The following is a 15,950-nucleotide window of genomic DNA, read 5'->3' as shown; positions in this document are numbered from 1 at the left end:
GTTAAGAACTCTTCCAGGGGACCCATGTTTGGTTCCAGCAGCTGGGCTGAGTGGCTCACAACTGCCTGTAATTCTATCTCAAGGGTATCCTATGCCCTGGCATCCAGCAACACCTGCACTCCTGTGCATATACTCACACACACCCATAATTAAATAGGAATAGTTTCTACAGTGTGGGGCATGCACATGGATCTCAGGCAGGAACAAAACCCTTAGAAGAGGAATCAGAACTCCCTTAAGAAAACTGACCCATTTTTTTTTTTTTTCACTCACTGAGTGTATCAATGATTTTTAATGCAGTCGGCCTGCTGCTCTAAAGGAGGGAGCCCCAGCTGGCATACTGAGACCTGCACACACAGGGCATGGGCAGGGCAATGCAGGTGAGTTCCTGCCCAGCTTCCTCCCAGCAAGCTGTTCCTCAGAAACTTACTGAGGGGCTCCGAACTCCCAGTGATCTGCGGTGAAGTTAGGGAACCTGCTCCCTGCCTGCTAAAGGCTCAAGGGAAGGAACCTGCTTTGAAAATGATGTGCTTGGCAGGGATGCTCCTCTGGCCTGGAGGGCCTTGGCTTATTGTCGCTATCCTCCTCAACTCTTCAAAGATGCTGAAAAAGCAGAAGGTGGCAGGGAGACCCTTGTCTGAGCCCGCCAACACTAGCATCCAATTCCCACTACCGGCAGATTCTGAGAAGGGTTGCTCTTCCCGAGAAGGCCAGGCATGCTTTCTAGGTTGGAGACTACCTTGTACAGTCTGCCTGTGTGATTTAATTTGCTCAATGATTCTTACCCAGTTTTCCACCCCTCTCCTCCACACATTGGAAATATCATAACTACCCATGCAACAGCACTCTCCCACACTTCCACAGATACCAGTGTCCCTGGTTGGGCACATGGCAATTTCTTTACTTCTCCTTTAGAAAGAAGCAAATGTGGACAAACTCAATACTGTTCTATGGGAGAATCGTGACTCTCTTAGGGGCTGGGTTTCCTCTCTTCTTGGAGTGTGAGACATGTGAATGTTGACGTGCACCTTGGGGGTGCAGGCCTGCACAGGCCACCACAGGGTATCAAGGTCAGAGCACAAGTTTCCCTTGAGGAGACGGCCTTCATGTTGCTCTTCCTGCTGTCAAAGCCACACCAGCTAGCCCACAAGCTTCTGGAGTTTTTGTGGGCATGTGCTGAGAAACAGATGCTGCGTTGCTTCCTCTGGTCTTTATGTGGGTTCAGGGGATTTGAACTTGGGCTGGGAAGCTTGCACCCCAGGCACTTTACACCCTGAGCCGTCTCTGCAGGCCTAGAGGTTGCTTTTAAGTGAATGAGTCACAAACTCTGCTGCACCACCTGAAGCTGGTGCAGCTGATAGTGGTCCAACATGGCAAGGCAAAGCCCCTCACAGATGGAGTTATTCATGGAGGTGTGGCTACTAAAGCTAGGAAAAACCCTAAGTTTCATGCACAGAAGACTAGGTAAATAAATGACTTATGGTACAAAATCAATACGTAAGTAAAACATGGACTACCAGGCAGGCTTGAGACAGAATAGGGAGAGCCTTGTGTAACAATATGGAAAAATTCCCAAGAAATGTTGATTATTAAATACAAAAGCAAGGTACCTAATATATATGTATATATTTTTCTATAATTTGTGTGAAAAAAACTTACATTTTCATAAATTTTTTTTCTGAAAGGCTCTTGGTGGTATTGTATTCATAGCTTTTGAGGGAAATGCTGGGCCGTGGAGTCAGAAGAGCTTCCGTGCCAGCCTCACTGAGAATTTTTTACTTTAATCTATTTGGATGTATTGTCTGTTCAAAAAGGAACATGGCAAGATGTCAGGCCCGAGTACCAGAACAGCATCCATTGGTTTTCACTAAAAGAGCTTAACCTGTTGTCCTGTGTACAATAATCAGCGATGTATTTGTTTGGGTTACTTAATTGGTTTAATTGGCACACCCCAGGGCATGTTTTCTTCCTTCTGTGAGTGTCTCATCACCTTCCCCATCACACTCAACTCTATTAACAAAACAGATCCTGCCTGATTCAGGATTCATGAATCCTGCCTAATTTTGCTCACTCAAGGTTCCTCCCCTAACTCCATAGCCCTCAGCAAGTACACTGGCAGAGTGTCTGACCGCCTGGTTTAAGCCACTGGTTCTGATCCCAATCCTTGCACATCACACAAAGCATTAGAAAAATAAATTAATATTGGCTTGAACTAGAGGTTTTAAGCACTGTGTATTATCAAGAACTACCTCTGTAGCAGCTAAAATGTCATTAGAAGTACAAAAAAATTGCCCATAAGCAAAAGTATATGTGACCATATTAGAAAAAAAAATGCTAGAGAATTGCATTTATCATTTCTCCATTTTATTCCTACAACCATTGAGGAAGCATTTGCTCGATGTCGAAGCCATTCTCATCAGGGGCATGGTATCCAGTGCATCAGAATGTCAATGGACGGACAACACATCCTGGTGAACGGGAGAGATGATGGCACCCTTGTCTACCTAAAATGGAAGTATGTATGGTACCCAGTAAGCAATGTTACATGGTATGGTGTTTTAAATTCAGAAGGCCAGTATCTCAAGAACAGACTGTTAGATGCAGAGATCTGAGAGGAGAGGGCACACCATGCTTGCTGTAGGAGCCATGTGGGAAGCCCCAGGGTGGATAAAGATGCTGAGGAAGAAACATGGCCAGAGCCCTCGTTTCCAAAAGAAGGATCTAGAAGGATAGAATGAGCTGGGATGGGTGACATCATCAAGTTCTGGTGCAACTTCTTGTTGTAGGAACTCGACCCTGAGGCTGTTAGGAGCTGAGAAACAATTGCCCTAGGTGTGAGAGCTCCCCTCCCCCAAGGAGTTGTCCCTCAGAGTAAAGAGAAACTTGCATCTTATTAAATAACTCGTAACATGCCCTTTACAGTTGATGAATAAACAGTGTCTCGGGCAACAGCAAACAAGTGGAGGAGCTCTGTTTAGAAAAGGAAGGCCACCTGAACTCCACACTAAACAAAGTCCTGAACCTTGGTCCAGGATTTGCGAGCCTTGTGACCCATAGGCATTTGATGATACTTCCAAGTCAGTGGCTCTCAATACCCTGGATCACATCAGATATCCTGCACATCGATTATCTGCATTATGATTCATAACAGTAACAAAATTACAGTTATGAAGTAAAGGCAAAATAATTTTGTGGTTGGAAGTCATCACAATGTAAAGAAGTGTATTAAAGGCTCAGAGCATTAGCAAGGTTGAGACTCACAGTGTTGCTCAAGGTTGGTAGCCTGTAGCTTCTGTGAACTTGCTGGAAATCCGTGTATAGGTGCCACCCCCTCTGCCAGCCTCAAAGTGTCACACCCATCGAGTTTGCCTTTCTGTTGCCCTGACAAATGCCACAACCAGGAGAAACTTGGGGATGAGAAGGTTTATTTCAGTTTACATATTTGTAGTCTGTCATTGAGGGAAGCCAAGGGAGAAACTCAAGGTAGGAGCTTGAAGTAGAAACCTCAGAACAACACTGCTTGCTGGCTCACCTCCCCTGGCTTGTTCATACAGCACAGACCCACCTACTAAGGGATGGCATAGCTCACTGAATGCTGGGCCCTGTTACATCAGCAATCGAGATAATGTCCAGGAGACATGATCACAAGCCTGTTTAACAGAGACAATTCAGCTGATGGCCCCTTTTCCAAGGTGACAAGAAAAACTAACCAGCAGAGTAAATAGGCCCAGGAATGTGTTTTCCCAAGCCCTCCTGGTTATATTAGCTTGAAGGTTGAGATGCCCTGGTGTGTAGCATGGAAATAACCTTTTGAGGTGGGCTGTGAGGGATAGGTCCAATAATGAGATCACGTATATGATGAAGCCTGGTGCATTCTGGGGGCTCAGTTACAGCTCTGGCTCTCCTGTGTGGTTCTTCCATTTTTGGGCGAGGGTACAGGACAACATAAGGAGAGACCACCCAAGAAGGGTCAGGAGCCTGTGTCCTTAGAAGTCCATGAAGGGTCCTCTTCTGAGAAAAAGAGGCCCAGTGGACAGAAGGCACCATGGAGAACTCTCCCGTGTTTCTCTGTCTCTCTCTCTCTCATATTAGGAGGCTTGGACCAAACTTAGCAAGTGAGATCTTTGAACACTACCAGCAACTAACAGCCGCTTTGAACAACACACTGGAAAGAGAGAATGAATATTTAGCTACATCAGGAGTTTCCAAACATGAGGCGCAAGAAGAGGAGCCAGCTGAACCCGGCGTAGCTAGCTTGCTTTCTCCCTCTAAAAATAACATGGGAGTTTTTGGTTTAGAGTTTTCTTTAAGCACATATTTAATGCTATTTCTTCTTACCCAGATGTTCAGTGATTTTTCAACTAGAATATAAGCTACATCTGATAGAAAAACTCAGCTTTTCTTAAAATGATCACAAATATTATATCTCAAATTTCGCTTAGACTGTAAGATCTGCATTTGCTCAAAAAAATGTTTTTACCAATATTGGTATCTGATCAGAGCAGTCCTTGTATCTTCATATCATATTCATGATTTAGAAAGTGGCTAGAAAACAATGTTTATTTGCTTCTCCAACAAATGCTTTTTAAAATTAAATAAAAATCACTTTATCATCTAGCTAGCTTAAGGAAGCCACTGCCATAACTGTCCACGCTCACACTCTGTATACCTCACTGGCTTTCACAGTTAGAATGGGCATTCTGAAGCAATGAAGTTTTGCTTAGGGTTGTTGTTTTGTTTTGTTTTGTTTTGTTTTGTTTTTTTACACTTTCATTGCCAATTATGGGTTGGTTGGGGTTTTTGTTTGTTTGTTTGTTTGTTTTGTTTTCGTTTTTATTTCTAAGACAAAGTCTTATTATATATCCTTGGCTGGCATGAAACTCACGTATATTGTAGGCTAGCCTCAAACTCAGAGATCAACCTGCCTCTCCCTATTATATTTTTAAATATGGATCCACAACAGGAGAATTATCACAACTGAGTAGAAAGGGGTTCAACAAATAACTATTGGGTACCTACAAAGTGTTAGTTTAAGACAGACACAACCATGATGGAGAAGAAATTTTTTTTCTGATGTTCCATTCCAATGGGGTTGTTGGTGCTCAGAGAGACAGTTACATAAGCAAACAGCTGACTAGTGAACAAGTGCTATTCATGAGATAAGAATGGTTGATACAGCAGTGTTTGCTGGACTAGCCTCTCCATAAAATCAGACATAATTTTGCAAAGAGGAGGGACCAAAGAACTCATGACAGAGGGACAAGGAGCTTGGTATGTGATGTGTGGGGACCAGCAAAACATAACACAGAGACTTACTAGTTATGAATGCTCAGCCCAGCACAGCCTCGTTTCTTGCTAGCTCTTTTAACTTCAATGAACCTGTTTCTCTTTTATCTATTTTTTGCCTTGAGACTTTTTACCTTTCTTCCTTCTGTATATCTTTCCTGCTGTTTCTCTGTCTGTCTGGCTGGGGGCTGCCTGGCTTCTGGCTCTGGGCATGTCCTCTTCTTTCTCCCCATTCCCTTCTCTCTTTTTCTTCTTGATCTCTGACTTTTCCTATTTATTCTCTCTGCCCACCAGCCCACTCCTCCACCTATCCTTTCTCCTACCTATCTATTGGCCGTTCAGCTTTTTATTAGACCAATCAGGTGCCTTAGGCAGGCAAGGTGAAACAAATGCAACACATCTGTACATAATTAAACAAATGCAGCACAAACAAGTGTAACATATCCTTACATCATTAAACAAATGCAGATAAACAAATGTAACACCCCTTTACGTAGTTAAATATTCCACAGCAGAAACAAATGTAACACATCTTACATAGTTGAAGTAATTTCCATGACAATTAGTCTTTAGAACATCTTTATTTCCGTGGTGGCAGAGGTAGGAGGATTAAAGACTTCATCTAGGCAGGCACAGTCTGGAGTTATTTTTAAATGAGACAAGTGTAAAAGGATTCAGTGAAGTAAGGTGAGAAAAGCACTTGATGGTTTTTAAGAACTATCTGTCTGCTTCTAATCTCTCTCAGAAAAAGTTGAGCTTGGACTCATCACAAGAGGAATTAGGCATCAATCCTAACAAGGAAATTTCCTGGATCCAACAAAAAAGGGAAGAGGTATGTATGTATGTATGTATGTATGTATGTATGTATGTATGTATGTATTTGTTTATTATTTGTTTTCTTGTTTATTTGAGACAGGGTTTCTATGTAGCTCTGGCTGTCCTGGAAATCACTCTGTAGACCAGGTTAGCCTTGAATTCAGAGATCTGCCTGCCTCTGCCTCCTGAGTGCTGGGACTAAAGGTGTGCACTACCACGCCCAACCTATGGAAAGGTATTTATAAAGCATGAGACGGGTCTGAATTAATACTCTGTGATGCGCCAACTGCATTCTGTTTCTATGGAAACCTAGGGGAAAGTTAGAATGTTATGTGAAACACTCCTTGCAGTGCGTTGTGCAAATGACTTTCCTAAAAGCAAATACACAGCTAAGCCAAAGCAAGTTCCAGGATGGCCAGGGCTACACAGAGAAACCCTGTCTCAAAAAACCAAAAAGAAAAAAATTATATACTTAACCTGAAATCCAACAAAAGTATCCAGGGAAGCCAAAGCTAAGAAGGACCCATGAGACTCCAGTTTTGTGTTTTGAGGAATGTTGTCTTAAAGGGGTGGGTGGGAACAGAAAGGCTTCTGTGGCTGAGGACATTATAAACAGCAGGCTGAAGGCAGTGTCTGGATCCAGTCTCACCCAAGTTCAGACCAAAGAACATGTTAGCTTAGTTTTCCTTTGTCAGTTATGTGCTATTTGATTTTCTCTACTGACTTCAGATTTGTATGACTGACACCAGTTTGATGTTGTTTTAGTGGTCATTTACAAACACCATTAGATGTAAGCAAGGGATCACAGGAATGTGATTTCAGAGTTTGTTTGTTTGTCTTCTGTTTTTCCTGGATGCACATTCATGTGTTGGCTTGTGTGCATATGTGCATGCATGTAAAAACTCAAAGTTAATGTCAGAAATATTCTCCATCACTCTTCCACTTCCTCACTGAAGCAGGGTCTCGATCAAACCTGGAGTTTACCGATATAGTTAGTGTTGCTATCTAGCTTGCACTGGGACTCTGCCTTCTGAGGCTGCAATTGTAGGGGGGCTGCCAGACCCCGGCATTTATGTGTGTTTTGAGGGATCCAAACTTTGGTTCTCACAATTGTGTGGCAAGTCTTTACTGGCTGAGCCATGCCTCCCCCCGCCCCATATATTTTAGACTGTAGTCTTTGCAAATGTTCTATTTCAGTTTTAAAGAAGTGCTACCTTTATATGTATCAAAGTAACTTGTCGTCTCTCCCCGTCATCTTCTCTTGCCTTATTAAGTGAAGTGCTTGCTCCATTTCAGGCCATCAAAAATGAGGTCAAAATGTTTTCACAGAAGAGAAAAGAGATCAAAAAAGGGATCAAGGAGCTTTCTAGAATTGTAAGTGTCAGAGTTGCATGCACGAAGTGCATCAGCCTTCTATCAAAAGTTACATATGGCTGCATGCACTGAAATGCATCAGCCTTCCATCAAAAATTACATATGGTTGCATGCTCTGAAATGCATCAGCCTTCCATCAAAAATTACATATGGTTGCATGCACTGAAATGCATCAGCCTTCCATCAAAAATTACATATGGTTGCATGCACTGAAATGCATCAGCCTTCCATCAAAAATTACATTTTCATCTTACTTTGTTTCACATGATATGAGGATCTAAACTCCTGAGGTTGCCAGGGTGTTCTAACAGGGTCAAAACTTAGCTATCTCACACTCTAATGTTAAACCAACAGTGGGGTCCTGTGGAGGCCCACAAAGGTTTCCTAGTGAGATCTGAGCTTGCTTCACACAGCAGGGCTGCATTAGAGGATTGCTTGACCATGTGTATGGTTACTAGGTGACTTTACACTTCTTTTTCAAAACATATTTTGTGGACATCTGCTTTGCTATTTGAATTTTAAGACCCATTTGTGACAACTGTCTTGGCTATTTTTCTGTTGCTGTGATAAAACATGCTGACAAAGGCAGCTGAAGGTTGGGAGGGCTTATCTGAGCTCACAGTTCAAGGTACTTGGTGGGGAAGCTGAGGAGGAAAGAGCTTGAAGCTGCTGGTCACATGACATCTGCACTCCGGAAGATGAGAACAATAGATGCTTATTTAATTCCTCTATTGTTTATGTCCACAATAAAAAGAATTCCCACTTAATCTGGGGACCAGGTAGTTTACTTTTTTTGTTTGTTTGTTTAGAAGCCCATGTGTTACTTCAACAAGCTTTATCCGTTTAGATCCTTTAATAAATAAGCAATTAAGTTTCCCAATTTTTCCTTTTGATTGGGTTCAGGGCCTAAGCCCAGAGAAGAGCCACTGACTTTCATGGAGTATCTTTCTACCTCAATTAACCTAACCAGTGTAATTCTCTATAGCCATTTCCTGAAGCAAAGAACTTCCTGACCTGTTTGACCAGAGACTTGTCCACCACAGTGACAACTCATTGTTTTTGTTACTAGATGAATGAATTTCTAAGTATCATACCTAAAACTTTAATAACCACAATACGCCTAGAATCAAACTCTTTATTCCATACTATGTTTAGAGAAATACAATGCCTATTTTATTGTTCAACTCTTTACCTGCCAACACCCTTTCTTATTTCAAACTTCAGATTATGAGTATGATGGAGGAAAATGAAAAGGTGGACCCAATCGCAAAATTAGACCAACAGGAATTCTGCCTGGACCTCGAGGAGCTGGAAAGACTTCACGATGAAAGCGAGGAAGAGGTAGCAAAGGTAGGAAAGTGCCTCCCTGAAGCCCCCCAAAATGACATGAAACACATAAAATGATGCCAAGAAAGGCCCTTCCCGTGTTAGCTCTACAAAATTCTGGTCTTTGGAAGAAATAGCAGCCCTGGCTTTAGCTCTCCTGAAGAGAATGACTAACAGCTGGCAGCATAAACCCACCTACCTATCAGCACATTTGGGAGCAAAATATGAGTCCATGAGAGAAGAGGTGGGACCCCGAGTCAGGGGTCTCAGTGACCTTAGGGCTCTAGTCAGCCCCAGCCACTGGGGTCCCACAGTAGAGGGAGACACAAAGCCCAGTCACCATCCCGGGCCCTGAATCTGAAGGGGTTGATGGAAGAGTCTCAGCAGGCGGGTAGAGGCTAGAAGACAACGCACGACAACCAGTGTGTCAAGGACAACTGTGTCAGCCCTGGACTCCGTGGATCAGAACTACAAAAGAAATGAAATGCAAATCAAACAAAGTCATTTGATTAGAAAACAAAATAAATAAAAAAGAACGTGAAAAAAGTAATCTCAGAGATTATTCTTAACCAGTTTGTAAATAATCCTGCCACCAAAGTGCAATGCAAGGAAGTTATTAGGGAGGAGCCTAAGGAACAAGGACTTCTGTGGTTCACTCTCACCCCTGTTCACACACATGCCTTTGAGCAGACTCTGACATAGGGACTCTTAATTGCTTATCCATTATCAGCAGATAAAGCCAACTAAAGTTACACATATGCTTATAAGTTTTTAAAAAGTAAATAATCTAGTTCCCTAGATAAAGTGGGTATTCTTTTTATTGTAAACATAAATAATAGAGGAATTAAGTAAACACTTCCAGACACAGGCCATGAACTGGCCCTTTGATGTGTGTTGACCAGAATGAAGCACTGGATATCCTCCTGCATCACATACAAGTATGGATTTCAGTCTTCCTTCGACTAAACAGGAAGACGGGACTGGGGAGACTTAAAAACAAACAAAACTGGGTGTAGCTGCCTGTACCTGTAATCCTAGCACTGGGAAGGCTGGGATAGGAAAGTCCCTGAAACTCAACAAACCAGAAACCTAGCTTACCTGGAGAGCCTCAGGACAGTGAGCAATCCTGTCTCAAAGACAAGGTATTCTGAGAAGGGCCCCCTGAGCTTGTCCTCTAGCATGTGCATACACATGCATGTGCATGTTTATACACAGAGAGAGCCCAGGAAGACATGCACTTAACTTCCCCCAGGTCTGTCTAGACCAGTCATCCTGCTTTCATTGCCCCTAGAAGGTATCTGTCCACACAACCCCTTTTTGTTCATGGATGTGATCTGGCCACCCTTACAGGCATTTGTGTTGACACATCAGTCTTCAAGGCAGGGAATCTAAGCCTTGATCCAAGCCTTAGGAAGCATTCTCAAATTAAGTCTGTGTGACTCAGAAGTTCACCACAGTGTAGGGCAGCTCAAGGTGTGGGGGAAATCCTGTAAAAATACTCCCACTAAGTGGACAGCTCGGACTAGTTAGTGAGCTGATGATAGCCTATCTATATTTTCACTTTTATCTTTTCCCTTTCTCCAAGATAAGGAAAGAAGTGGAGATGCATAACTTAGCCAAGAGCTACTTAACTGAGCTCATCAAGGAAGAGTGCTGGAATTCCATGGCTGTGAAGGGCCGAGCCCTAAAGGTAACAAATAGATGTATAGCCCAGGCCTAGAATCCCCACTGATGAGAATTTTCATTTAAAAAAAAGAAAGAAAGAAAGAAAGAAAGAAAGAAAGAAAGAAAGAAAGAAAGAAAGAAAGAAAGAAAGAAAATTCATCACGTAACTTTTTTAAAAAGTAAAGAAAATCCACACAACAGAGCATCCAGAGCAGGCCTTGTGACCCCACCCTGAATTCCACCAGATAGTGAGTTTCCTTTAATTTATTCATCCCTCTGCTCAGTCTCACATGCTTCAAAGACAGTGCATTTCCAGGTTACTCTTAGTACCTTTCCCTCTGTCCTCTGGGGTGCCCCACCCACATCCTCCCCTTACTGCCTTCCACCACAAAAGGCTGGCTAACTCATGCTCCACACAGGCTAAAAGGTAGACAGAACCCTGTTCACATTTTTTGCCTCCGCTTACCTTCATGTGTTGTAACCAGCCATTTTTTACCCATTTCTTTGTATGGGTACACATAGGGTAATCAAACATCTCAGTCTATGCTTAGGTATATGTTAGATAGCTACTAACAGCACCATTTCCCTCTTTCAAATATGCCTTTCCCTACCTATCCCCATTTGGGTGATAATGTTTACAGCCACTGTGCATCTATGTGATTGAGTAGCACATGTGGCGCCTGTGGAGGTGGACGATTCTTTGTTGACAAGGCTGTCGTATGTACTGATGGGTGTTTGCACCTTCCTTGGCCTCTATCTGCTAACAGGGACATCTTCATACTACCATAGCAGCGTTAGAAAAAGTCTCAAGACACTCCCAGAATTTTCAGGAGAGAAGGGGATGTGGAGAAAGTTGTTGTTCAGAATCGCTGCCCTAGAAAGAATCCCTTCAGAAAAGCATGCTGTGGCCAGGTGGTGGTGGCGGCGCACACCTTTAATCCCAGCACTCGGGAGGCAGAGCCAGGTGGATCTCTGTGAGTTCAAGGCCAGCCTGGGCTACAGAGTGAGATCCAGGACAGGAACCAAAACACCACAGAGGAACCCTGTCTCGGAAAAAAACAAAACAAAACCAAAAAAAAAAAAAAGAAAGAAAGAAAAGCATGCTGTCTTATGAAAGGTTATGGCTATTAGAACAGCATCACACTGCTTTGTTCTAAGGGTTTCTGGGTCAGGTCAATTTCACTTACTGTGTAATAACCTCTGGATTGATTTTAATGAGAGGGAACAGCCCCTATGCTTCCCTGACGCCCGCAAGTATCATAGAAAATGAACCTATCTCATCTTGATCTCCCCCGAGTGCTTTCATATCCCCTATGTGGTCGAGAACTTCCCCATGAAAGAGCGCACAGAAGAAGAGCTGCAACGCTTGAAGAGGGTTGTGCAGCAGAAGAAGACTGAGGCAGAGTGTCTTAAGGTACCGCTTTAAGCACGTGGCTGTACTTACATGTATGATGTCACGTATTAAGGTCCCTGTGCTGGCTAGTTTTATGTCAACTTGACTCAAGCTGGAGTCTCTGGAATTTGAAGGAACCTCAATTGAGAAAATGCCTCCATAAGACCCGGCTAGAACATTTTCTTAATTAGTGATGGATGTGGGAGAGCACAGCCCATTGTGGGTGGTGCCATCCCTGGGCTGGTGGCCTGAGGTTCTATAATAAAGCAAGCTGAGCATGCCAGTAAGGAGCCCCCCTCCACGGCCTCTGCATCAGCTCCTGCCTCCATGTTCTTTCCTTACTTTCTTCAATGATGAGCAGTGATGTGGAAGTGTAAGCCAAATAAACCCTAACCCTCCCCAAGATGCTTTTGTTGTGGTGTTTGATCATGGCAATAGAAACCCTCGCTAGGATAGTCCCCATCACATGGATTCATGCTGAGATTAAATTAATACTAAATTTGCATATGATGTATATTTCTTGCTAATTTATAGACTATATCCTCATAAATGTATAATCCTATATCCAAATAATAAAAAATAGAGTCTATATCTTATATGCTGGTTAGTCTTCAAGTATGAGAATTTGCTTTTTTTAAATGTCACATCCTGCTTGGAGGTTGTCTGGGTCTACAATCCCTTCTTCGTCCTTCCTTACATTAGCAGCCATGCTTTATGGTCATTGACCAAAGATGAGACTGAATCTGTGTCGATGGAATTTATGGTTTTCCTAAAGCAATCCCAGCTATAATTTCTAAACCAGAGTCTCCATCAAAGCAGTAAAAAGTGTCCCTTTGGCATAACTTAGTTTTGGCCGGAACTTTGCACCCCCTCTTTTTCTGAAGCGCAAAATGAAGGCATGCCTAAATCAGCTTGCACTCTCTAATCCCATGTGAGCAAGTTCCTTGATAAAATATGAGGAGAAGATATATTTTTTGAGTTTAAGTACCAAGAGGGACTCAGAATATTTACAAGCAGGTATCATCCCGACACGAAAGCGTAAATACTGTGCACTAGCAAGGGTCGCTTTTATTCTTTTGATTTATAGTGAGTCCGTTTCTGAAGCTTTAATCCCTCCTGCAGCCATTTCAGCATCCATCACATTGAGCCAAATTGTCGGCAAGACAATTTCACCTCTTAAAATGCTTGTTGAACGAATTAAATCATCTGAAAATTGCCCTTTATGGAATTCTGATTACATGACCTCCATGTCACTCTCCCCTATACTTAGCTACGGAAGGAAATCGTAGAGGTCCAGTCAGCTACTTTGATTAAAAAGCACCATGAAGAGGATGATGAAGAGGAAGAGGATGAGGAAAAGACAATCAAAGACACCAGTCTGCCCAATTACCTGCTTGGTAGTTTGAGCCCTGATTTTGGGGCAGACACCTCTTTGTTGACGAGCCAGCTGGAACTTCATTCCAGAGAGGAGAAAATCAATCAAATTATATTACTAAAAGTAAGTGAATTTCTTTTTTTATTTAAAAAAAACTCTGACATTGCCCCACAACGTGCCTTTCAAGGGCTCACACTGAAGCGTAGCAATAGTCAAGGGATATCACTCTAAAGCTTAAGGAACATGTGGATGACTAGCATCCAAGTCTTACAGACAGAGCTTGTGTGCAAAAGATACTCCCACCCATTCAAACTGGACTTGAGGATACCAAGTTTTCTAGGGAATGCTTTCCCTTAACTGATTCAACAGACACTCTTATTAGAACTTTAGTTGGCTCAAAGAAATGCTTTAATTCCATGTGCCCAGTAACCCACACACCACTGGATCTTGTAAGGTCAGGATGTGATTGCTCATCTGTCTGCTTGACTCAGAGAAATACAATGGCCTCAAAATAAGTATGAGGCTCCACCAAATGAGTCAGTCTCAGAACACACCTGGAACAGAGAAGATGCTAATGAATAGTTTTTAATTAACAACTAAGATTGTAGATGGTTTGAAATTCCATTAGCTATTCCCATTCATAAAAGTTTGTGTTCCTATTTCTGTGTCGCTCAGCCCTTGCTTCCCATCCTTTTCTCCTCCTCCTCCTCTTCCACCCATGGCACATCTGTTTATTTACACACAGAACTGTTTAATCACCTCTGATCGGCTTCTGGTCCTCTTCTTGTTGCTGTATATCTAAGGAGGTCATTTGAGCCCAAAATACCTCTGGTGCCAGATGTTAAATTCATTCCTAGCATACTTTAATGGTTTCCTCTTTAGTGGGAGAAACTGATGGACCAGACTCTGGCTTAACATAAACCAGAGTTAGAGTCAGAGATGCCACTTCAGGTTGAACTGTTAGCACTTGAGTTGAGTTGGGGCAATCCACTTGGATCCTGCTGCCGCCATAGCTATTGGCTGACCTAGCTGGCTGACTCATGTTCCTCCTTCTATTTGAAAATGACTCAACTGTACATAGGAAGCATCCAGGCACAGCAGTCCTTCTCTGGAAGACTCTCCAAACACCATTGCTTCCTTTCTCCACATCTCCTCCATCGAGTTTCCAAGGGAGAAGTGCTGAGTTCTGTACATTGCTTTGTAAAATTTTATGGTAGATTTTTAAGGACATGCAAAAAAGTAGAATTGTCCAGTAAGCTTCCAAGTGCCCATCAGTACTTCCCAGCAGACCAGCATGTTGAATTGTAACACAGCTCACATTACCGGAGAGAGGTGGTTAGGGTGTAAATCTTGCTGCTGCCTTAATCCAAACCCAGCTAGCTACCGCTGTAGATTATTAAACCTAGAAATGACTCGCTATAAGCACCAGTCTGGAAGATGATTTTGACCTTCCTAAGTGATCATTTCTAGAATGATCCTAGAGGTGTATATGGAATTGTATTGCCAGAAAAGACATAAGATAGGATGTATCTTCAATAATCTACTGTTATTTCAGGACATCATTTACAAGGTGAAAAAGACTTTCAATGGCGAATTCGATGCTGCCTATAAACAAAAGGAGTTCGAAATTGCTCGCGTAAGAGAAAAGAACATCAGAATTGAAGAGATCATTTCAGACCTGGAACTGGAAGACAAAGTCTGGCAACCAGTGTTTGAAGACTGTGAGCAGCCAGAAAGAGCTCTTGTTGTGGAAGATGATGAGGTACAGGCCAGCCATCTTATCCCTCCCGTGTCCAGGAGGTCTTCCTAACTCTGGCTGTCCGTCCTCTTGTCTACGCGAGTATTGGAAGCAGCTGTATTAGGCAGCGCTTAGTTACAGGGAACAAATGCAGGCGGGGTAGCCGCAGCAGCAGAAAGGATTCCTTTATGAATCCCATGGATCCAGGGACGATCTAAACATCAACCTAGGGGGAGCAGGAGCCCAAGGCTGGAGTGTTGTGGGGTCTTCAGAGTTAGCTTGTGTCTCTGTGCAATTTCCACTTTGCGTCTCTTTCACTAAAGAGAACAGCTCATCTCAGTGAGACTCCCCAGTTCCAGCTCCAGGTGTGTCTGAGAAGGAGCTCCTTGGCCCAACTCAGGTACAGTAACTTGAAGTAGAACCCCAACAGGCCAGTGAAGCTGATGGAGTTTGGTTAATTATCTGTCTAGGTCATTTGAGGCAATACAGGCCCAAGGGAGAGGGGATGGATGGATATTTATTTTTATTGATAATAAAAAGCCAAAATATTTAGAAAGGACTACATATCATCTTTTTAAGAGTTAAAAATACAGAGAAAATACACAAAGGAAATCTCTGACTCATATGAAAGAAACTGAAATTATTTGGAGGCAAAAGACAACCATGTCTAGTAGTGAGTGACAGTTTTTGTGATCCAAGTAAGATGCCAAGAACCATTCTAAGTGCCCCAGTAAGACTGGAATACATCTGTGATTGCACAAGCTTGATCCCCATTTCACAGATGAGGAAAGTGAGGCAAGAGAAGTTAAGTAGCTTCAGCATAGTCTCTCAGCTCATGAGTAAGAGCTGAGAGCTGAACACTCTCCATTGTCACAGTCAGAGGACAGTCGCTTCCCTCCACTGTGCTGTGCTTGTTGATTCTTTTTCCTAACTATTGCTGTGCATCCTGATACCTGGAGCAAGATGACAACCAAGAC

General features: G+C 42.8%; 1 protein-coding gene across 3 annotated transcripts in view; it reads left to right on the top strand.

Moving 5' to 3' along the window:
* Window positions 1-15,950, top strand: part of Cfap43 (cilia and flagella associated protein 43) — a 100,970-nt gene that overhangs the window by 57,025 nt on the left and 27,995 nt on the right. For all 3 annotated transcript variants that reach the window (XM_036171992.1, XM_036172000.1, XM_036171986.1), the window contains exons 16-24: window positions 2,385-2,515; window positions 4,093-4,246; window positions 6,032-6,118; window positions 7,399-7,476; window positions 8,701-8,826; window positions 10,388-10,492; window positions 11,765-11,881; window positions 13,131-13,358; window positions 14,791-14,997. In XM_036171992.1, coding sequence (XP_036027885.1) covers window positions 2,385-2,515; window positions 4,093-4,246; window positions 6,032-6,118; window positions 7,399-7,476; window positions 8,701-8,826; window positions 10,388-10,492; window positions 11,765-11,881; window positions 13,131-13,358; window positions 14,791-14,997 — 1,233 coding nt within the window. The remainder of the gene's footprint in view (window positions 1-2,384; window positions 2,516-4,092; window positions 4,247-6,031; window positions 6,119-7,398; window positions 7,477-8,700; window positions 8,827-10,387; window positions 10,493-11,764; window positions 11,882-13,130; window positions 13,359-14,790; window positions 14,998-15,950) is intronic.

This window comes from Onychomys torridus, chromosome 1 (assembly GCF_903995425.1).
Source record: "Onychomys torridus chromosome 1, mOncTor1.1, whole genome shotgun sequence".
In the NCBI taxonomy this organism is placed as follows: Eukaryota; Metazoa; Chordata; class Mammalia; order Rodentia; family Cricetidae; genus Onychomys; species Onychomys torridus.
This window is presented reverse-complemented; position numbering and strand designations above follow the sequence as displayed.